At 36.5% G+C, this 25,596-nt stretch overlaps 1 protein-coding gene across 1 annotated transcript in view; it reads left to right on the top strand.

Annotated features, from left to right (window-relative positions):
* LOC141441051 (uncharacterized) overlaps window positions 1–25,596 on the top strand; it is an 80,813-nt gene that overhangs the window by 38,241 nt on the left and 16,976 nt on the right. Inside the window, exons 6-7 of the mRNA XM_074105677.1 lie at window positions 3,847–4,024; window positions 10,930–11,002. Coding sequence (XP_073961778.1) covers window positions 3,847–4,024; window positions 10,930–11,002 — 251 coding nt within the window. The remainder of the gene's footprint in view (window positions 1–3,846; window positions 4,025–10,929; window positions 11,003–25,596) is intronic.

Here is a 25,596-nt window from a genome sequence, read left to right as displayed (position 1 = left end):
TCTGGTAGTTGCAATTGAAATTTTCGGGATTTTACAAAATTCCCCTGGAAATTTCCAAAATTTATATCGTGGTCTTCATTGAGGTTGTGTTGTGAATAACTGTACAAAATTCAAGACTCTAAACCCAGTGCTAAAATTTCAAAATTTTTCCTAATCCAAATTCAAATTCATATCATTTATTCAGTAAATAGGCCGCAATGGGCACTTTTACACGTCATTTTTTTTAAATACCAGCACTTTCGGAAAGACCATCATTGCCAAGAAGAATGCGCCGCAAGAAGCTTGGCAGAAAGTCATTTTTTCAAAATAAAATAAGTACAAATAAAATACTTAAAAACTACAGTAAGTATACAATTAAAGAAAAAAATATAAAATAATAATAACAATAATACACGGATGTATGGTGTCCCTTAGTTACAAAACTATCCCGTGGAAATAGCGGGATAAAAAGTAGCGTATGTGTTATTCCAGACGTCCGGCTACCTACATACCAAATTTCATGCCTCTAAGCCCAGCGGTTGTTATTTCGAGATTTTATCCCTATCCCGTGGGAATATCGGAATAAAAAGTAGCCTATGTGTTATTCCAGAGGTCCAGCTACCTACATACCAAATTTCATGGCTCTAAGCCCAGTGGTTGTTATTTCGAGATTTTATCCCTAGATATCCCGTAGGAATATCGGGTCAAAAAGTCACCTAAGTGTTATTCCAGATGTCCAGTTACCTACATACCAAATTTCATGACTAAGCCCAACGGTTATTATTTCAAGATTTTATCCCTATCCCGTGGGAATATCGGAATAAATAGTAGCCTATGTGTTATTTCACAGGTCCAGCTACCTACATACCAAATTTCATGGCTCTAAGCCCAGTGGTTGTTATTTCGAGATTTTATCTCTAGTTATCCCGTAGGAATATCAGGTCAAAAAGTCACTTAAGTTATTCCAGATGTTCAGTTACCTACATACCAAATTTCATGACTCTTAAGCCCAGCGGTTATTATTTCGAGATTTTATCCCTATCCCGTGGGAATATCGGAATAAATAGTAGCCTATGTGTTATTTCAGAAGTTCAGCTACCTACACACTAAATTTCATGGCTCTAAGCCCAGCGGCTGTTATTTCATGATTTTATCCCTAGGTATCCCGTGGGAATATCGAGTCAAAAAGTTGCCTATGTGTTATTTCAGACATCCAACTACCTACATACCAAATTTCATGACTCTAAACCCAGCGGTTGTTATTTCGAAATTTTATCCCTATCCCGTGGGAATATCGAAATAAAAAGTAGCCTATGTGTTATTCCAGAGGTCCAGCTACCTACATACTAAGTTTCATGGCTCAAAGCACAGCGGTTGTTATTTCAAGATTTTATCCCTAGGTATCCCGTGGGAATATCGGGATAAAAAGTATCCTATGTTTTAATCCAGGTTATAAACTAACTTTCCGCTAAATTTCATCCAAATCCGTCCAGCCGTTTAAGCGTGAAAAAGTAACAAACATACTCACTCACTCACTCACTCACTCACAAACTTTCACATTTATAATATTAGTAGGATATCCCGTGGGAATATCGGGATAAAAAGTATCCTATGTTTTAATCCAGGTTATAAACTAACTTTCCGCTAAATTTCATCCAAATCCAGCCCAGCCGTTTAAGCGTGAAAAAGTAACAAACATACTCACTCACTCACTCACAAACTTTCACATTTATAATATTAGTAGGATAACATTAAGGTTTTCATTTTTAGGCGTTCGCGTGTGCGTTTGCGTCATGTCTCGTGTCTTATTCAATCTTCACACTGTTAATTAGTTCTTATACAAATAAATCTCATCATCATCATCCCAGCCTATATACGTCCCCCTGCTGGGCACAGGCCTCCTCTCAGAACAAGAGGGCTTGGGCCATAGTTCCCACGCAGGCCCAGTGCGGATTGGGAACTTCACACGCACCATTGAATTGCTTCGCAGGTTTGTGCAGGTTTCCTCACGATGTTTTCCTTCACCGTAGCTCGTGGTAAATTTCAAATGTAATTCCGCACATGAATTTCGAAAAACTCAGAGGTGCGAGCCGGGGTTTGAACCCACGACCCTCTGCTTGAGAGGCGATAGGTCAAACCACCACCACGGCGACAAATAAATCTTATAACATAAAATCGAATATCGAATATTCGAATACCATGCCCTCAGATATTCGAATACGAAAATTAGCCGAATATTCGAATAATTCGAATATTCGAATGCAAGCCCTAGGTATAATAACATCCTCTTTCGTTTATGAAATACTTGGGTCGATGATTCTGTAAATATGGAAGAATTATATTGTTCTGTTTGCTCTACTGAGTTATTTGTTGATATGGAATGGTAATAAAAAAAATGTTTTTGTCAATGAGCCTAACCCCACACACTACCCACTTGTTTCCATTGATTTGCATAGAATTAAAAAAATTAGAAGGAAAAAAAAACGCATTTAGAATAATACCTAAAGCAAAGTAGCGCATAGCATGTCCATTTAATTTGCAGCTGACGACAAAATAAAAAAACTTACAATCTGACATTACGATTTCATGTAAGTACAGATTTAGTGCGAATAAGCTAAGTCTGTATACGTCGGCTATATACGACTCCATCATCATCAACCCTCTTTCTGTGGTGTGACTTGCCTTAGAAGGGCTCTACTCATTTGCCAATACATTATACTATAGTGACTATAGTAAACATACGTTCGTAAATGTTTTTTTTTTGACATGACGCACCATGATTTTTCAAAATGTTTTTAAATGTATTCTTAGTTGACAATTGGGCCTTATTAAGTATTTTTTTTGATAGTTGTGTCTCCGCGAGAAGTGGCAAAAAAATGAATGGACAAAAAAAAACTTTTTTTCATCCAAGTTCAAGGATATGAATGTCTGTAAAAATATGCATTATGAACCCCATTTTATGCTCCTTAATTCTGAATTTATTTGGTTACTTGCTTGTTTGGTTTAGCTAAAATAACAATTAAAAAAAATTACTTTGATTTATTGTCATTTTCGTGAATAAGTCTGAAACCAAAGAAGATCGAAGGCTGATATTACGCATACAGTGTTCTTAGGTCCTGCCACTACTGAACCTCAAATTACAACCAAATCCCTTGCCACTCTTGTTAGCTTAGCCTGCCCCAGACCTTTTGAGAATACATTCAATGAAAATAAGAGCTATGAAAATGGTACTTGTACCATCACATTTACCTGTGAAATGTAGTTTATTTGTGTTATTGCAGTAGGTTATATCACAACTCAACACAGAACACGACACCATTCTGGAATCCTAATGTTTTATGCAAAAAATCGAAAGGATTTCAGAAAAACCAAAACAAATGCCAAGAAAATTTTGACAGGAGGCGAAAGGCGGCTCACTGATTCATAACGGGTCACGCTGTCATTTTGATTTGATTTTGCCGTAAGGATCGGTTTCTTCACTCGCACCACTAGTAACGCTAGTAATATTCAGTTTATGGAAAAAATAGAATATAGGTAATGCGTTCAAAAGCAGTTGGCAATGACCAGCATTTAACAACCGATTTTACTAAGGACAACTTGTTTCTTTATTGCGCCTCGTTTTATAAAACCACAGTCGTGTTTTAAGGACCCTTTTTACGTAACAGTTGCATAAACTACTATTTTGTCAGACGGATGGTACTGGAACCACGAATATCGACTCATTAAAGCCCTTCGATTTCGTAATACTCTCGTTCGTAATTCTTTATGTACCGCCCTCAAGACACAATGTACTATTAAGTAGTTGTTTGGTTGTTAAGATGATGCTTGAACAATTGTTAAAGCAATTGTGTTGTGTTTATTTTATAGTCGCACTCCAGGCTCCCGGCAGCCTTCCCCAGCCGAAGAGGAGGGCGGCGGCGCAGCGGGAGGTGTAGTGCGCAACGGCGACGCCACCACGTTCCCTCTGCTGCCGCCACACGCCATGCCTGCTCCCGCGCCTGCTCCCGCTCAACTTCATCATTTGCCACATCTTTCTCACCCCCAGGTACTATCACTATCATAGATCACAGATTATGTAAAACTATGCTAGTAGATATGTATTTATTTTTGTGCAATTAATTGTCATCTTTTTAAATAAGGATATTCTGTGGGTTATTTTACTGTGACGGGTGATAACAAAAAAATAAAACGATATTTACCAAGGCAGGGACTTAAGAAATTGGAGAAGTAAAGAGAACGTCATTTCAATATCTTTCGGAATGTCGAATTCCTTTATCTTCTTTATTTTTTTTTAAAACCGTAATTATACATCAATATAACTGTAATTTTACGCAATTTTACTGTTAAATAAGTAAAAAAATATTTATTAAGAAATATTAAGAAAATACAGAATATCCATAACACTAAACTACTATTAAATTAAATGACTAAAACTAAAACTTTAATAAAAAAAGAGAAGTGGGCCTCTTGGCATGGGGCCCATCGCGCAGTACCCCTAGTGTAAGTTTTCGGTTAGAAAATACGTCTCGATCGCGTTCGCGTAAAATCTCAATTTATATGGAAACACGAACATCGCAAACGTTCCGCTAGAGGCGCTGTTCGTGTTTCCATAGAAAATTAAGATTTTAACGCGAACGCGATCGAGACGTATTTTCTAACCGAAAACATACACTAAGGGCACAGGCAACATTCCCGCGTTGTACTGCGATTGCGATTCTTTGCGCGAGAAAGCTGCCGGCGCGAGAGTTGCCTTATGCCTCCCTTAACCTATTGTTAAATTAGTGTTATGGTCAGTTTAATTACTTAATTGTTGCCAGGACGCCAGCAATTCCATTGCAGCCGATTGCTGGTTCTTGCTTAAAAACAACTTGCCGGATTAATACGAAACTTGGTACATATAATGGGTTTAAGATTAATACATCTAGGTCTTAACGTGGATTCTGGTGCCCTAACGACATGGACGTCATCATTACGACACGGTTCTGTGGTGGCCTAGGAATTAAATTGGCTGACTGTACATGCAATCATAATCTTATTGTACCCCGGTATATATCGTCACCTGTAATAGGAATTAACGTAAAATGGAGACTTCAGGAGAGGCGAAATAGTACATTGTGTCTTAATAATATATAATAATAATAATCATTTATTCAAACATAATGTACAAACACTAGAAGACAGACATGTTTCTGTCAACACTAAGATGAAGTTAAACAATTTGAACAATTTAACTTGTTATAACTCTGACCTCCGAACTAAGCAAAAGCCTGTATCTTGGAGCATCACCGTTCGGCGCGAATTCGGCTGCTTGAATAATTTAAATATAGGTAATACAACTATATTTTAGATAATTTTATGTGAGAGACTAAAACTAAAAATATTGATATAGCAACTTTGTGTGTTCATGTTCGTATGCATGTAATGTATGTGCGTGCGTGCGTGCGTGCGTGCGTGCGTGTGTGTGTGCACCAAATTGTACAACGCGTAGAAGAGGCAAGAAATTTGGGTAAGTATTGTTTTTGACAGCGAACTACGCTTTGAAAACCATATTATAGGTTTGGTCAAGTCATGCTTTTACCATCTAAAAGTCTTATATCAGATTCGTATTACACTTTGTGAGTCACTGATTCTGTCTAGGTTAAATTATGGGGATTTAGTATACGGACCAAGGTTGCAGTCGGCGACTCGTCGTTTGGGTCAGCGTGTCCAAAATGCTTGTCGTTTTTGTTTCGTTGTTCCACCAAGAAGTCATATAACGCCATATCTCAACAGAGCCCCTATGCTAAACATGTCCTCTCGAAGACACTTACATCTTGCAAGTCTTTTATTGGAGGTCATGAATTTCAATCGGCCTAATTATCTTTTTACTAAGACAGATATTTATTCTTTTCTTACCAGATACGGAACTAGATCCACCCGACATATTCTGTTAGAATGCCACCCCCACAGAACTGTAGCCTTTACCGGTACTATCTATAAAACCCCCTAGATATTTAATATGTTGAATGTGAGATATTGGCTGGCAACAGCAGTTGCTAGCGTTGCAATTAGAGTGGACGATGATTTTGTAATTAGACGGGGGGGTTGGGTATTATTTTTGATTAAGAAAGGGATAAAATGAGTTTTGGTTAAATTTAGCGTCAAAAGGTTATGTGACAGCCAACTACTAAGTAATTATGCGCAAATTGCTCTCAGCAATCAACGTCACTTCCACCTAATCGAAACCATCTATTACAACTGCTGTGTCATCTGCATAAGGAAAGATTTTGCAGTTTGGGAGTTTAATATCGCACAATTGATTTATGAAAACCAAAAATAGCGTAGGTCCGAAAATCGACCCCTGTGGGACGCGCGGTTAAGGGCGGTTAATAAAGAATTAAGAACGAGAGTCTATTAAAAGCCCTAAGTCGAAGACTGAGGGCTTTAATGAGTCGATAATCGTAATTCTAGTACCGCCCGTGCGACATACAATGTTTTTCATCACATTTGCGAGTAAAATTTGATATTTCAAAAATAAAAAATATAATTGTTCCAAATATTGGCGATACCTTAGGCTGCGCTTTTGGCAGCGCAGCCCACCCTCTCTCGCAGCACGCGCCTGACGTGCGTGTGCGTGTGGTCCTGCAGCAGCGCGTGCAGCAGTATTAGTACGGGCACTGACTCATTTACCGCCCTTGGGCTTCATGATAAGAAAATTTGTACGCGCATACTCATTTACCGACCACGGGTTTCATGACAGGAATATTAAGGTCGAGGGTTTGTTTGGGGGGTTGCAACCAAGGTAGCCTGCATGTTACGACACTGTTTACGAGCAAGTGTGATAAATAAATAAATAAATATCACGGGACAATTCACACCAATTGACCTAGTCCCAAAGTAAGCTTAGCAAAGCTTTTATTGTGTTGTGGTACGAGGGGCACACTGAAATGATCGGGAATAAGAAAAACCATATGCACGGTATAGCTAAATTGCATTTTATTGTTTTTCGAAGTATTCTCCTTTCAGCTTAATGCACTTTTCCATTCGTGTAAACCAATTATTAAAACAGTAATTCCAGTCTGAAGTTGATGTTGACAAAATGGCTGATTTGTACGCTACCACAGCTGATTCGGGCTTACTATGTCTGGTGTACAATAAAGAGTCTTTGTATTGTATTCGGGGTCTTCAAACCGTTGACCGCGTAATAAATTAATTCTAGGGAATGTAAAGAAATATAAAGAAATCGTTTGGGCTCAGGTCAGGACTGTACGGAGGATGGCTCATCAGCTCAACGTTTTCCTGCTTCAAAAAATCATTTGTCTTCCGAGCCGTATGGGAGCTCGCATTATCGTGATGTAAGATGATGCGACGTTTCGGGTTATTTTTTCGGAGTTCGGCTATTATTTCTGGCAAATAAACCGTGGGTGATATACCGCTGTGGGAGCGAACCACTTTCGTTGGTTTGACCTCGTCTTCGAAGACCCAAACTGCTGACTGATGTTTTCTTTCAGGTTCGTATGAATAAAACCATGATTCGTCACCTGAGACCTGTTATTTAAGTATGTATCTATATCTATATAATTATATTTATCCGTTGCTTAGTACCCATAACTCAAGCTTTGCTAACTTTACTTTGGGACTAGGTCAATTGGTGTGAATGGTCCCGTGATATTTATTTATTAATTGTATTTATTTGTTTCGATTATCCATACTATATATAATATTATAAATGCGAAAGTAACTCTGTCTGTGTCTGTCTGTCTGTCCGTCTGTCTGTTACGCTTTCACGCCAAAACCGCTGAACCGATTTGGATGAATTTTGGTACAGAGATAGAATAGACCTTGGGAAAGAACATAGGCTATCTTTTATCGCGAAAAAGAGGCTTTAAGGGGTTGAAATAGGGGAAGAAAGTTTATATGGTGGAAGCTCGTCACTGTCGAAGATAAAACCATGAAACTTGCCATTTCGGTTTGTGATTAAGAGATAAATAGACATTTGTTCACGCGTTTTTTTTATTCTTTCTGTGAGGGGGTAAAATAGGGGATGAAAGTTTATCTATAAAGATCGTCATTGTCGAAGATAAATCGATGGTTCTTAATGAAACTTGGCATTTGGGCACGTGATAAGAGATAAATAGATATATGTTCGCGCGTTTTTTAAAATTCTTCCGGAGTGAGGGTCAAATAGGGGATGAAAATTTATATGGAACGTCGTCATTATCACAGATAAATCAAAGAATCTTTGTGTTTAAGTTTTCGATAATAACTAAATAAATCGGTTCAATTCGACTTGGACTCGCGCATCAAGGGTTCCGTACGTAGGTATTTATGAATATCCAGTGTTAGCAGAGCCTATTTTAAGCTTATAAGCAAAATGTACGCAACGTGGGGTAATTTTAGATGGCTTATTGACATAGACAGTCAGAAATGAAAAATTATGATTTTCAGATTTTTCTTATTTATTTTGCTATAAGGGGAAAAAATTGCTAATAGAGCTACTTTTATACAAATTTCCAAGTTTCTAGGACAGCTGGGAGTACCCTATAACTTTTTCTGTTAAGGCGATTTGTATGGAAACACCTTTTTAATGACTGTAGCTTTTGATGACGTTAACTTAGAAGTTCAATTTTTTAACAGCTTCCGGGACTATTGACCTAAGTTTAGGGTTTTAATTTCAACTCGATACATACTCCGCGCGTTTACGGGATAAAGGGTCTTGACAGACAGACGGATGGACGGACAGCAAAGTTCCTTTTGAGGTACGGAACCCTAAAAAACATTTGTTCCGGCTTTTCACATTTCGACATTTTTCATACTTGAAAATGTGGGGATGAAAGTTCGTCAAAACAAATTAATATAAGTATATTTATCGGAAATATGTGTAGCTTTGCTTAGTAAGAATGCCGTCTTAATTATAATCCTACCCTCCTACTTACAATAAAGGACTTAAGATGTCAAGAGTTCGCTATGATCACGTATTGCTAAAATGTGGCTACCCGCAAAATATTTATGTTTTACCAAAAAATGGAAGACAAAAAAAATTAGTTGAGATATAAAGCAATGTATTAATAATATTTCATAAACCGTAGAAGTTTCTATGTTCTATGATTGGCAGAATAGGTACCCTAAATAAATTAAAAACTTTCCAAAGTTACTATTCCACGCGGACGAAGTCGCGGGCAAAAGCTAGTATTAAATAATAATAAAAAAAATCACAAACATCAAAATTTGGTAGCATAAATCTGTGCTCATCACACAAATTTGTCTCTATCGGTATTTGAACCCTTACTAGCGTCCGTGGGCAATTGAGCTACCGTGCCGTTTAAAGTGAGTATGTGTATGTATATACATATATCTTTTTATTTATAGTATACTAGCTTATGCCCGCGACTTCGTCTGCGCAGATCTAGGTTATCGCGCGGTGGCGCCCTCTACCGAAATAAAAGGTATCCTATGTTGATCCTTGGGGTTCAAACTATCTATATACTAAATTTCATCTAAATCAGTTCAGTGGTTTCGGCGTGAGAGCGTAACAGAAAGACAGACAGACAGAGTTACTTTCGCATTTATAATATTAAGTACGGATAGGGATTTATATATTCTTCAATTAATACAATCGTTACATAATGAAGCCCTTAATCTAGTTTCATCGAGTCGAGTAGATTGCATTGGGTTAGGCTAATTATGAAATGGTTGTATATTGCTGGGGTAGTAAGATATTAGATTATTGCTTACAAATAATATAAAAAACACCATTCTTTCTCACAAATGTATATATAAGAGTATAAAAATAACTTGAAATCTCATCCAGAACTAGAAAAATATTCCAAAAATTCTACTTTCATTTCTTGTTCTTCATCGTCCTCAGAGAGAGAGGTATTTATAATAAACCGCTCTTCTAACATTTCAATTATTTCGTCTTGCTCTATGAAATGTTTTTCAATTTTCTCTACATGTTGAAAACATTTTCGCTCAGTTTTAATTCGGCGTATGGTAGTGCCCATGTAATAAGTAGCATTTATCTAAGACAAAGTATACTTAAACCTAAAAGTAATACTCCAATATTAAAAATCAACTCCACGACACGCTTTAAAATCGAAGTTTGTGTTTGATTTTGACCTTCTTCGCGTATTGTATTATACACATTATATTCAATATTTTTCGCTTGAGATCTAATCGGTTTTCTCGACATTTTCACCAGATAACAATCGTTGAAGACGAATTACAAAATGTAAGCAACGGTAAACAAACGATTTGACACAGCTGCCAGTTGACAGTTGCCATATGAAAATCACATTTTTTTTACTTTTAAAAATGCCATCAGATACTGGTACACCTATACCTAATCTGATTAACCGAACCTTGATTTACAGTGCTTTCATTCTAGCATAGTGCGGGTAACACTTGATGCAAGTTTCGTTGTACTCGAAAAAACTTGCTGCGGTCTAAATATTTGGAAGTATATTTCAGTTGTAGCCTAAATATGACTGTTAAAATATTTGGACATAAAGAACTACATATGTTAAGTATACGAAATAGTAGCTAGCTAGCGGAAGCTATTCGATTTTTATAATCAATTCATTAAATTCAAAGCACAATTAAGTGAAGAAACGTAATATGCATGTAACGTAACACCAGAGACTCGCGGTGGGACCTAATGGATCTTGAGTTATATCGGTACTTATTAATTGGTAAGTAACCAATATTCTTGCGAACTCCGTTTAGCCTTACTTAAGTGGCAAATAATATTCCAACCTAGAAAATCACTTATATTCTCATCAAATTTTGCGTAATAATCGTATTAATGATGACATTAATTATTATTAAGATTTTAAATTATTAGTTTTATAGACTCAAATTTTGACACGAATTGTGATATTGATAGCTGTCACCCGCACCATGCTACAATGAAAATACTGTAGTCGTCATTTCCAACTACCTCGATCAATTATTTCCATGGTTTAATTTCAGCATCATCCTGGGATGTTAGGAGTAGCTCCACTACAAGGTTTGCCGCATCCACAGCATCCTCAAATACATCCGGGTATGTTGAAATAAGTTTTATTACCTTAATTAATTTCCATCAGGGTTTAACATGTCAAAGTTCTAAACGGTCCAAGACACTTTTTTCGAAATAAAATAATTACATTTTCCTTCAATCTTGCAATAATATCGATTCTCCGAAATGCACTTCACAGAAACATTTTAAGCCAAATGATACTTTTGCGTAATCATTATATATACTTTGCATAATAATCAGTTCGAATAATACCAAGTAATTTCTCAGAATATTCAAATCATTTTCATTCAATCAACTAGAAAGACACTGTATCGTCGAATATAATTAATCTAATTATGCGGAATATTAAGTAACAGGATAAGCTACGAATAAATAATAAGTCGGCAATTGTAACTGCGTTATAAACATGCCTGCCGTGTCTTAGTGCTAGTAGGCGGGGCTTAAAAGCATGTCATGCGCTATGTTCTGGGCGTCACTTAATTTTGACTGCCATTTTCGCATTGAAGATTGTGAACCGCTCTAAATTATCATGTCATCGTTTGTTTCCACTGTTGCCATTTAATTTTCTCTCAATCGAAGTGAATAGCATAGTGTAAAACTCGAACATGAAACACATTTTCCCCTCGACGTGCGTGTCTATCCACCCTCGCCGTTCCGGCTCGGGTAGGTATTTGAACGTCACGGTTAAAATGGCTTGTTATAGTCATACTTGTTAGAGACAAAATGCTGCACTTCGTGATGAAAGCAAGCCGCTTTGCACAGTGATAGTACTAAACTGAGTGATTTGACCCGCAGCAGCGGAAGTTTCACCCCTTAGGAACAGAGATGGCGCCACTACTTTAAAAATATTTCAAAAAATTCTATAAGCTAAAGTAATAGACCGATTTCAATGTTTAATATCTCAAATGAGAGCCTATTATATACGTTCCTTTAAAATAAAAAACAAAAAAAATATTTACTAAAAACTTTTGGCAAAAAACGCCATCTCAAGTTTTTTTTTCTTACCTGATTGGTAGTTTTTACTTGATTGCTTAAAAAAACTGTATGCAACATGAATGGTTGAATGCATATACATATTGAGTACATAACAGGTATTTAAAAAAAAAACGACACCGATACCTATCATATTTCACGAAATATGAAAGTTTAAATGTGAGCACAAATTTCTTTAAAAAATATTTCAAAAAAATCTACAAGCTAAACTAATAAACAGATTTGCAGCCACAATGGTCCAAGAGGCTTAATTGCCACCAAATCGCTGTAACTGCCGACCATTCTGGAATTCTTCTTTGCTTTAGTCCATCCCCAAGAGGATGGACATGGTATGGGCATGCTCTCTATAAACATGCACTGCGTGCAGCTTACCAAGCGGGCCACATATGGAGAAACGCTCTGAAACCAGAAGTTTCCCTACCATGTCCATCTTCTTGGGGATGGAGTTAGGCAAGAGAGTTGGCAAAAGAAAGTAAGCCTCTTGGACCATTATTGTGGCTGCAAATCTGGCTGCGATACCATGTGTTGTGGGTGTCGTCGGGTCAGCTTACCATGCACTGCCCAGTGTAAATCCTGCAAAGGTGGCTGTACAAATCAAAAGTAAGTTAATATAATATTCAATGCAGGGTTATTTTGTATGCTGACCACTGATTTCCACAGGTAGGCACAAAATTTTAGATCTAATGGTAATCAACTAGGCACAAAAATAATTCAACAGTAATCTATAGCAACACAGTCCGTGTCTAAAAGATCTGTGATTTTGTAGTATTGGAATAGCACAAGTACTTCAAAATGACTTTTCCTTTTTAGTTCTACATCTGCCGATGAACCCGAAGTGGACTTATAAGTTTTAATTTAAATATTTGATAAACATTGATGTACATAGTCTTTCATTTTAAATGTGACATATCTATAAGCTGTAGTCCTATCAGAAAAAAAAGCTAATTTTTAAATAAATTCGCCAACTACTAAGCAATATATATTACATCTCAGAACCAACTATGCCGGAAACGGTATAGTTTTTATTTTTTGTCTTAATAATAACTAATTTTAAAGTAATTATATTTTTTCGTAACACCAGGAATAAACTTTTTATTCATTTTTTTTTCATAATTTAGGTAATTTTTTTCTTCTTTTCATTTAACATTGAACATTAAAATCAGAGCATTAGTTGCACTGCACTTGAAGATTTCGTTGAAATTTATTTGTAAGAAAAGCGTGCACAATTAAACTTAAATATTTCGTGAAGTATGAAAGGTATCGGTGTCGGTTTTTTTTTATAATACTTGTTATTTACACAGAAATATATATATAGGTATGCATTAAACCATTCATGTTGCATACAACATACAATGTTTTTAGGCATTCAAGTAAAAACTACCAATCAGGTAAGAAAAAAAAACTTAAGATGGCGTTTTTTGCCAAAAGTTTTCCGTTTATTGTACATAATGAATTTTATGAGCTTTAATTTGGGATATTAAACATTAAAATCGGTTTATTACTTTAGCTTGTAGAATTTATTGAAATATTTTTTAAAGTGGCGCCTTCTCTGTTCCTAAGGGGTGAAACTTCCGCTGCTGCGGGTCAAATCACTTAGTTTAGCCTGTACTATCACTATGCAAAGTAGCTTGCTCTCATCACGAAGTGCAGCATCCGGCCAAAAAATGGTCGTAACAAGTATGACTATTATATGCACTTGTTGTACAATCTACTATTTTCCCCCGTCACCTAACACCTTCTCTCTTGGCAAAATCAACATTTATGCAAATAAGCATTTTTTTTGCATTAAAAATTAGATCAGTGCCCTATTTTACGAAGCTACAATTTACAAGCGGTAGTCTTTGTTTAACAGTTCGCATTGAAAAGAGACTACTTACCGCTTGTAAATTGTAACTTTTAGCTTCTTGAAATGGGCCACAGGTAGTTTGCAAATATATTTTTCAATAATCCATCCACCAAAATTTATCACCGCGACACACAGTGATTCGTCTAGAACAAGCCAGGTGGACAAAACCCATTATTAAATTTTCACTGATGAGTAATCAGTTAAGCTATGTAACATGTTTAAACCTCCATATAATTATTTGTGGCCAGCTTTCTAATGTCATGTGATGTCTGTTGCATTTATGTGACACGTTCATCAACATATTTTACAATTATACGTTATTTTATTATAAGTATTAGTGATGGATCTTATTATCCATTGCAAACACGAAATAAATAAACTTAAAAACATATCGAAAATACACTGTGACATGGATACAGAGAAAAACCAGAAAAAGAGACCAGCGCTGGGAATCGAACCCAGGTCCTCAGCAATCCGTGCTGTGTGTTATAACCCCTACACCACCGCTGGACAGGATTCTAGACACGAATTTTTCCTATGCACACATATCTCAGGTTGCTTTTTTCGGTATTCCCTTGACTTGTCTAAAAATGTTTTGCCTAATTTCACTTTGTGTAACAACTTTTACTATAATGGATAGTTTGTCTAAAGTCAATTTGTATAATTTCATTATTCATAATTTTTATTTTGTCGAATTTTCATTTTTACTAAATGATCATAAATTTGCATAACTTGTTTTGTCGAATATTCTTTTATGGAAAATTCACTGTCGATTCTTATTTTAACTATTCATCATATAGCCGAATAACGTTTTAACTAATATCATTTGCATAACTTTTGTTTTGCCGAATATTATTTTATCGAAAACTCACTTTATCAATTCTCATTTTAACTTATCATCATATAGCGAATAACGTGTTAACAAACATTGGATTGTCTAATATTGAATTATCATAATATTTGTTTTGCTTACTAACGTTATACCTAATTTTGGTACCTAAATGTTTATAATATTATAAAATAAGGTCAATTAGGTAGGTTAAAATTGAAATAAATGAATCCATAATATTCTACTAATTTGTTATTTGGTTCAAGCAAATAACAATACTAAACATACAGGGAATAGGTACGATGACGAGCGAAGCGAGGAGGAGCGTTAGGTAGAACTGCGACCCTACAGCGCGCGAGCCGAGCGAGCGAAGCGAGCGTGCCGCGGTAGCGGCCGGCGAAACGCCAGAACCGACTTTGTTTTATAATATTACTTAACTTTTTAGAATTAACTAACGTTATAATTATGTATTCGGATTAAACGTAATTAGAATAAATAATATTATGCGACATTTATGTTAGACCAAATATAATTGTCAGTCAAACATTATACGAAATAAGTTTATACAAAATGAAATTATGTTACGTGTATGTTAGACAAAATATAATTATGTCAGTCAAACATTAATTCAAATTTGTTGAATGAAAATTAGGCGAAACAAATTTATGTAAAGTAAGTTGTATATAAAATGACTTTCACTTAAATGAAAATTAGGTAAAATGAAACATTAGGTTAAGTAATATTAGTTTATCTAACATTAGGCAAACTGAAAATAGGCAAAAAGTTGTTAGGCAAAACAAGGTACATCCGCTTTTTTCCCCACTACGCTATTTAAGCAATAGCACTAGCGACATCTATGGTTCGCTCTCATCTCCGATCAACGATTAGTACCAGATTACAGGTCCCATACAAAATCAAAGCAAAAAAGTGGCCGTGTTGCTTATACTTATAGCTATATCTGTTTTACCTCCTAGATTAACTTAAAATATACCTGAAGTCTAAGAAACAAAGATCCAAATAATAACAATTGTATATAATACTTACGACGTTTCGTCACAAGACGAGCAAAAGCGTTCGATAAACAAAAGAACTTTCTTCGTTTCAAAAAGATGTCATTCTGTTTTGGGAACAGGGTAATAATGGAGTCGCAATTACATAAGACAGTTTTTTTTTATTTGACAGAGATATAACACAAACAAATTTACAATATTGACATGAAATGAAATGTACTTATAGATAATTAACTAAATTAAGTTAAGTAATTAGGAAATGCATAATTGACAACATTTTATATTTCTAACACTATGTATGTATGTATGTATGTATAACTCTTTATTTTACATAAAATATATGAAATCCCCCCCTCTTGTTCTGAGAGGAGGCCTGTGCCCAGCAGTGGGACGTATATAGGCTGGGATGGATGGATGGATAGATATGAAATAACTTTTAACAAGAGAAAAAGATGCACTGTCAGCCAAATTTGTTGATAACCCTATAGTTGATAATCGTTCGTTTGCATGTCATAAAACAATTGGCTTTAGCCAATAGGCGTCTCTGTCAACTTTAAAGTTCGACTTTAGCGACATATTCATTTGATAGGAACTTGTTCAAAAATTGATAGACTATTTATTTTGCTGAAGGTACAAAGGCGAACTTATCCCTTAGTTAGAGATTTTCCAGTTAACTTTTGAACCATTGAAAGGACATCAGAAACAAGAGTGGATACTACAATGAAAAGATAAAAGGACCGAAATTTTAATTGAGCGAAACAATACATGAAATATAAATAAATGAATACCAACACATACATGATTGGATTAATCCATTATATTCCCTGTGAAAAGAGGTAGTCGCCAATATTTATGTATTTTAGCTAGGATTGTTAATTGGTTAAAACTGACTTATTCTATATAAAATAATACATAAAAGGTACTAGCTTTTGCCCGCGGCTTCGCTCGCGTTAAATTTGGGGTAACAATTAACATACATTTACTTTCTGCGATTCTTTTCTTCGTGTTTTGATTGATTTTTGGAGGATTAAATGAAAATACAAATACAGTAAGACATTGTTTTAGACAGATGTGCACATTTTGGAATTCAAAAATCAACCTACATACGTAATTAATCATTCCTAATTCTTACCAACTCTGAAACCCTGTTTCGCTGAAACATTAAAGCCATTAAAGTACTACGCGTTTCTTTTGCCGGCGACTTCCTACACGATATTATTATAGGATATAGGATAGTATTTCGAGAAATTGTAAAGTCCCCGTGGGACATGAATTACTGTTATGATCTATTTTAATATTCTTAATGGTCGATGAAAGACATATTGTAGCTTTCTATTATTGAAAGAATTTTGAAAATCTGCCCCGAAATTGAATTCACTTACTTATTTTTATTCTGCGGAAATTATGCATTAAAAAAAAAAGAAGTCTGTCCTTCAGGGATATTGTAGCTTTCTATTGGTAATAGAATTATTTAATCAGCTCAGTAGTTTCAGAGATTACCCCCAACAAACAAAGAAACAAACAAAGTTGAGATATTTTCCTATTCCATGAGATTTTCTAAAAATCTTTACCTACTGCACCTCTGTATTACTTTAGGTCCATCTTTGCCAATTTCAAGTCTCTAGCACCAGTAGTTTTGGCTATGCGTTGTCTGTCAGTCAGCCAGTCATGGTACTGTTCAGGTAGAGTTAGCTATAGAATTATAAATAAATCAAACCTGAAGTTGAATTCACTTTTTGCTATCCCGCGGGAATTTTACGTTTTCCCGGAGAAAAGTAGCAAATGCCAATCAGGGATAATGTAGCTCCCAATGAGTAAAATATATTTTTAAATCAACCCCTATGATGAATTTACTTATTTCGACCCTACGGGAATTTTGCATTCTTCTGTAGAAAAGCAGCCTATGCCAATCAGAGATACTGCAGATTATATTAGTGAAAGAATTTTTAAAATCAGGTCCAAATTTGGATTGTCTTACTTACTTCTACCTATCCTGCGGCGGGAATGTTGCATTTTCCCAAAGAAGAGTAATCTATACCAATCAGCAATAGTGTAGCTTTATATTAGTGGAAGAATTTTTTAAATCTGCTCTGAAGTTGAATTTAGTTCTTTCTATCCCATGAGAATTTTGGATTTTCCGAAAAAAAGTGGCCTGACATCGAGGATAGTCATATTATATCATATGAAAGAATTTTTAAAAGCAGTGCCAAGGTTGAATTTACTTATTTCTATCACGCGGGAATTTTTAATTTTCCCGGAAAAACGTATCCTATGTCAATCGGGAATACTGTAGCTTACTTTTGGTGAAAGAACTTTTAAAATCAGCCCCCAAGTTGAATTTACTTATTTCTATCCCGCGGGAATTTTGCATTATCCCGGATAAAAAGTAACCTATATTAATCAAGGATAGTGGAGCTTACTAACGGTGAAAGAATATTTGAAATCAGCTCCGAAATTGAATTAATTTATTTCTATACCGCCGGAATTATGCATTATCCCGGATAAAAAGTAACCTATCAATCAAGGATAGTGTAGCTTACTAACGGTGAAAGAATTTTTAAAATCGGCTCAATAGTTTCAGAGATTCGACTACAAACAAAGAACCGAAAAAAGTTTAGATATTTCTCTATCCCGTGGGAATTTCAAAAAAGCCTTTCTTAGTGCGCGTCTACATCTATTAAGGAACATATATCCAAAATTTCAAGTTTCTAGCCCCAGCGGTTTGGGCTGTGCATTGATCTATAAGTCAGTCAGTCAGTCAGTTTCTTCATTTATATATATAGATAACTGAAACTATACGACACAGCAAAAGCAAATTCTATAGACTCTAATAATTTAAAAAATGAAGTCTTATGACAGATGTCAGGTCAAACCAATGCTGTCACTTGTCAATTGCAAAACGATGCGAGAACGACTAATTTGCTCTATTCTGCCGTACAGTGAGAAATTTGACTTTTGAAAAAAAATAATGATTGGTGTGAAGTTCTCAATCCACATATTAATTTACCGTGAAATAAATTTAGCTCGATATATAGCAGTCTTTCAGAGCAGTTACTATACCTACCTCCGAATTGGGAATCACCGTTTTCTGTAACCTACGCCTTTGGCTATTTCCAGTTATGTCAAATTTGTCAAAATTAATATAATATAATAATATATCATGGGACACTTGGGAATCTAACATATAGTCGAATTTTTCCAAGGCCTATAAAGTTCTTTTCCTCTTTCTTTCGCGACAGCGACATCCATTCCGAACAGCATAAAGGATCACTAGAAAATCTCCAAAAAAATATATAAGTATATATATTGTTTTGAAATGGGAACTACTCCATGAATTTGTTCCAGAACCACCGATTATTGGCAAAATGGTTGGCCAAATGTTGGCCAAACAATAAATTATTGATTTTTAAATGTAAACTACTAATTTTTACGTAATTTAAGTGAAATACTGACTTGTACTTACCTAAAGAAGGATATTCCTTCCAAAACCTTAATGTTACGGTGGCTGCTTTCGCAATTTTTAAACGGACATTGAGGCATTTTATCACGTCCTCACGTTCACGTTGGCTGTGGTTAGCGCGTACTGTCAGAAATAAGAGCACAAATTGATTTTGTGCTCTTATTTCTCGGGCCGTTTTCAGAGCTTTCAAGTTGAATCTAGTACTAATCGTTGATCGGAGCTTCTGGTGGTGTGTTTTTCCGAAGGAACGCTTGCCGTAAAGCCTTACGGCACCCAGCGTAAGGCTCCGGTGTAAGGGATGGCGTTCCCTGAAATTAGACCGTAAAAGAGACCCATTAGGGTTCAGCCACGTGCCTCGGGCGCGAAAATCATTACAAACTGCCCCCCATCCAGTCCTGGATGCATCAATGTATTTTTTTTTTTTATTTAAACCCACGGTGTCTCATAGGGCATACCGCGTTAAATATGTTATCCGACCACCAAATGAGGTCTTTACCGTATTTTTGTAATAATAACAATTTATGTCTCTCTAGAATCTTTGTATATAGCTAACCGTATTCGACGACCGGACAAGCGGACGCAAGATTTATAAGTTGTGCAAAGTACATTTTGGGCAATTTTGAGTATTTACGAACCAACTGTGCAATATTTTTCCGTTTGTCGTCTGGTAATGACAATGTTCAAATTTTTGTGTCGAACATAAATCCAAGAAATTTGCATATCTGTTTAGGCTGTGGTCTGTGGTGAACTCTTTTCGAAGTTTACTACAAATCCTAAGCATTTATAGGTTCACTCTCGTGAACATTCCTAATACAATCGGCAAAGTTATCTCCTATACACAAAATATAGTCCAGATAGATAACACATTTAAACCCACGAGACCGGAGATGTGAAACAAATTCTTTCATGATCTTAGTGAATACACGGGGTGCTACCGATAAACCGTATGACATCGCGGTAAACTCATAGGTTAAGACGTTATTTGAATCCCCAGGACACAACTGAAAACGTAAGCATTTTCTGTCTTCGACGCGTATGGGTTCGAGAAGGTATGCTTCCTTTAAATCAATCGTAGCCAAATAACCGTCTAAAGGTATGAGTTTTGCCGCGGTTCGATAGTTTTCCATCTTAAAAATATTTTTATTAAGATTTTTTAAGTTCGAGATGAAACGTTTACTGCCATTCATTCGGTTTAGGTACCAAAAATATAGGTGATACATATTGATTTGGTAACGGGTCACATTTCACTACGGCGCCTAGATCTATTAAAGTAAATTTTGTGGTACAAGAGACTATGATACTTTGTTACAAAAAGGAATGGAATAACTATTTTTGATCCAATCAAGTACTACTACGTTATTTGTTATATTAAGCCAACCATCGTAGTGGTTAGATATTTTTGCTGCATGTACCTGTCCTAATGGTAGGAGGTAGAAGCTGGTGCACGGGGCTTGCCCGGGGCCGCAATCCTGGGCTGCGGCACCCCCTCGCCCGCCCCCCTGTTCTTCGGGTAGCGTGGTGGAGGAGGTGCTGTCCAGTTTCCCTGGTAGGCACGACTGCCCGACAGCTGAACGGGAGTCGGGGGCTTCCGAGTCCTGATGACCTTCTTAATCTGAAGCACAGGGTGGCCACGCCATACAAAATACGCGTTCTTGAATCTACATAGGCACGACGACGTCTGTACACGCGTCAATGTGTTCGTAAGACTATTGAACGTACCTAACGCTGGCCATCAGTACAGTCTATGGGCTGTCGTATTTTTGTATAATGAACAGCCCTGTCCCTGTCTCCTATGAGGTTTTCTCGGAGCTTTGTCATGTTTTAGAATTTGCTTTTAATAAACTTATTTACATTATATTATTCGTAGTTTCCTGACCTTCTAATAGGTGTTCCTCCAAGCACTCTTGAGGGAGCTTTTAATGTTGCGTTGTTGTAAAATAGTGCTGTATTGTGACAATCAGTCTGCTATGCAGCTTGCTATTAGCCACGTACATCACAAGAGGAGCAAACACATCGAAGTTCGATATCACTACGTTAGGGATGTGATAGACCGCTTCAATGTTCAGATTTTGTACATTCCTACAGATGTGATGGTAGCTGATGTTTTTACCAAGCCCCTTGTTGTGATATAGGTTGCTGTACCAGTTCGTCAGAGCTGATGATGTCCACGTTATGGGGGGGGGGCATTGAACGTACCTAACGCTGGCCATCAGTACAGTCTATGGGCTGTCGTATTTTTTTAATAATGAGCTAATACTTTTTACATTATATTATTCTTAGTTTCCTGACCTTCTAAAAAAGACACACAGGGCTAACTATCGCAAAACCCTAGTACTATAGGGTATGTAGGTATGGCTTAGATGTGTAAATAAATGTAATCGTTAATCATATATTTTTATTTAAACCTACTTAAAATGTGTCTGTCTATGTATTTAAGCACTAGCTTTTGCCCGCGACTTCGTCCGCGTGGAATAGTAACTCTGGAAAGTATTTAATTTATTTAGGATACCTATTCTGCCAATAATAGCACATAGAAACTTCTACGGCTTACTGAAAATAACCATTTCAATACATTGCTATAAATATAAAGTATTTTTTTTGTTTATCCGGATCAAATGATTTTTAGGGTTCCGTTCCTCAAGAGGCAAAAATTGAACCCTTATAGGATCACTTTTCTGTCCGTCCGTCCGTCTGTCTGTCAAGACCCTTTATCTAGCGGAGTATCGGTATCGAGTTGAAATTATAAACCCCTAAACTCAGGTCAATAGTCCCGAAAGCTGCGAAAAAATCAAACTTCTAAGTCAAGGCAAACAAAAGCTACAGTCATTAAAGAGGTGTTTTCATACAAATCGCCTTAACAGAAAAAGTTATAGCGCACTGCAGGCTGTCTTAGAAACTTGGAATTTTGCATAAAGGTGGCTCTTATAGCACAATAAATAAGAAAAATCTGAAAATCATAAATTTTTCATGATGACCTCACATTGCGTACATAATTCTTATGAGCTTAGAAGGTTCTGCTAACACTGCATCATCCCCTCTGCTAACATCCCCTCGCAGGTAAAGTTTTCAAATGAAGAACTTTTTCTTCAACATTTTTTTTTGTTATTCATCATCATCGATCATTATCACCACAATCACCATCATCATCACCAATCATCATAATCAGCACCACTATCATCACCATCACCATCAATCAGCTCTACAGCCTCCGCTCCGCTCAGCAGCGTCCGCTCCGTTCCACTGCCTCCGCTCCGCTGCCTCCTCTCCACAGCCTCCGCTCCGCCAGCCTCCGCTACGTCAGCCTCCGCCAGCCTCCGATCCGCTCAGCAGCGTCAGCTCCGCTCCGCTGCCTCCGCTCTACCTGACTGCCTCCGCTGCAGCCTAGATTGTCTCCGCTCTATCCGTTGCCTCCGCTCCACTCCGTTGCCTCCCTGCCTCCGCTCCGATGCCTCCGCTCCATTGTCTCCGCTCCGCTCCACTGCCTCCGCTCTGTTCCGCCATTCTCCGCTCCGCCAGCCTCCGCTCCGCTCAGCAGCGTCAGCTCCACTCCGCTGCCTCCGCTCTACTTCACTGCCTCCGCTGTAGCCTGCATTGTCTCCGCTTCATCCGTTGCCTCCACTCCACTCCGTTGCCTTCTCGATTTATCTTCGAAATGACTACCTTCCATATACACTTTCATCCCCTATTTCATCCCCTCATAGGTCGAGTTTTCAAAAAAGGTCAACCAAATATCGATTTATTTCTTATTAAGTGCCTAAATTCCAAGTTTCATGGTTTTATCATCAACAGCGACGAACTTCCACCATATAAACTTTCATCCCCTATTTCAAACCCTTAAAGCCTCTTTTTCGCGATAAAAGATAGCCTATGTTCTTTCCCAAGGTCTATTCTATCTCTGTACCAAATTTCATCAAAATCCGTTCAGCGGTTTAGGCGTGAAAGCGTAACAGACAGACAGACAGACAGAGTTACTTTCGCATTTATAATATTAGTATGGATTATTATTTTACATTACAATAATATATATGACTACAAACTTAAATGAATTATTCGGTACCTAATTAGTTATTTCATTTATCAATCGCTATACTTTTAGACAATTTGTTATATAATTAGTATAGTGATTGTAGATAAGATATTGGTCTATTGATAGGAAATAATTAACTAATCAATTTTACAAAAAATACCTACCTACTAATATAAGACGTCTATTTATACATTATAGGTACAAACTTTTAAACCTAGGTATTGGTTTTTTCCCCAGTTACCTTATACCTATATTGTACATGTTGCTAATTCAAGTTGGTTAGGTACCTTACCTACCTTTTTTTGTCCTTCGGAAATCGAAAATACTCCTTTTCTTATCTTTGGCTGTTGACAAACACCCATACAATGCACAGTATATCACCATTTCGCAAAATTATTGCTCCCGAACTTAGTGCCGTGCGACGGTGCGACCGACATACATCTACATCGCGTTGCGCGCCCGACTGCTTTCCTGCGGTTTTCCTGCAATCTGTGCTTGAGGGGTGGGGTAACTCGAACCGGTGCAGGGCGGAGCGTGGCCATTCTGTACGTCAGTACTATTATATATTCTGTGTCTGAAGGCCTTGTTTTTCTATCGCCTTCGAGACCTTAATCAGGGGTTGGACACTCCGCAGTTTAGGTACGTTCGGCCGGCGCACCCACGGCAGTGGGTTGCCGCTTAGCTTGCATGCTGGACGCGTCGCGCGTGAATTGACAAGATTTCATATGTCTAAGACTATAATTTGATTCGTTCTCTGTATTCTGTTTGGAAAGAGAAAAACGCTGATATATTTAAAATTTTGCTACAACTATTAATTAATTTATTAAAATTTTTTCAAGATGTGCTTATTCTATAAGGGCATAACTCCAAAACTACGACACAATAGATCCATTACTTTTGTTTAGTCTCTTAAAAAAAAGATCACGTTAATCTGACGTAGACGTTGCATAGAGAACAATATCAAAATTATGACAGCTCCTTTTTCTGGTGATAAAGGCAAAGGAAACATATCTATTCTGTGGTAGTGTTGGCAAATTCAGACATATTTTTTAAATTTTTTGTATTTTTTTTAATATGGAGAAATCAATTATAATAAATATTTTCCCATGTTCAGGAGGCAAAACTCTTTCGATTCCTGTAGTAATTAACAGATGTTAAAAAAATGAAATCTTGTCAATTGTGTAGGTAGACCTGGCCCCGAGTGACTATTATTTGTTCTCGAAACTTAAGGCAGACTTAAGGGAGAGAAGATTTTCTTCAGATGATAAAGTGACCCGTGTGCGGTTTACGCCCATTTTAAGGACAAAAGTTCTGATTATTTTTATATGGGGATAGAAAAGCTTATTAAGAGATCTGAAAAGTGCATTAAAATAGAGGGAGACTATATCGAAAAATAAAAAATAAAATGTATATATTATGTGCTTCGTTCCTTTGTTAGGCCGGAAAATTTTGTACCGCACCTCGTATGTACCTTTTATTATTCGTGCATTATTATATAACTAGCTTTTGCCCGCGGCTTCGCCCGCGTGGATTTCGGTTATCGCGCGCTGTTTCCTCGGGAACTGTGCAATTTCTCAGGCATAAACAGTAGCCTATGTCTCTCTCGGGCCCATAAACTATCTCTATGCCAAAAATCACGTCGATCCGTCGCTCCGTTACAGCGCGAAAGACGGACAAACATACACACAAACACACACACTTTCGCATTTATAATATTAAGTATGGATTATATTTTTTAGTTTTATTTATTTATTTTGTATACTGGATAAGTAAATTAATTTGCGACGTATGTCAATTTTATTTATTGCCTTTCTGTGAGATTTGTTATACAGATCTGGAAATTGAATTGAGATTTTGAATTTCATCACAACAATGATCTATTATAGAAGGTTCGATTTTTTTCAATAAATACCGCATTGAAAGTTCGTATACATTCATTTGGCATAAACATAACTTAAGTCTCTTGTATTCTGAAAATATATATTAATTTAGACAATCTAGGCATGTGTTTTTGGTCGGAGTTGGAGTTATTTCATTTTAAATACACGACGATTATTTGTATATAATCAAAGGTCTCTTTTTGTTTCATAATTATGATAATTAAAAAATGGTGATGATAACCATGAGATGAAATATAATACTAAATACTTTTCCACCTTCGCCTTTGTACACATAAATTTATTATGTATTTTTCATTTGTTTTTATGTGCAATAAAGAGTTTACATACGTACATACATACATACCTACTTGTAGAGGTACGCATGAAAAAGATACTGTAATTGTTGTTAGACAACTGGTTAATAAGTTGGTGAACAAGTGATCTAAATCGCAAGTACACTGTACCTTTCAGTTAATTTTTGGCTTTATATTAAACCGAATAGAAGCGAAATTCAGTTCTAGACAATAACATCATAGACACAGGTGTTTACCAGCTTTAAAATGTTTAATATTC

The sequence above is a fragment of the Choristoneura fumiferana genome, chromosome Z (assembly GCF_025370935.1).
Source record: "Choristoneura fumiferana chromosome Z, NRCan_CFum_1, whole genome shotgun sequence".
NCBI classification, from domain to species: domain Eukaryota; kingdom Metazoa; phylum Arthropoda; class Insecta; order Lepidoptera; family Tortricidae; genus Choristoneura; species Choristoneura fumiferana.
The sequence above is the reverse complement of the archived record's forward strand: the minus strand, read 5'-3'. Positions and strand labels throughout refer to the sequence as shown.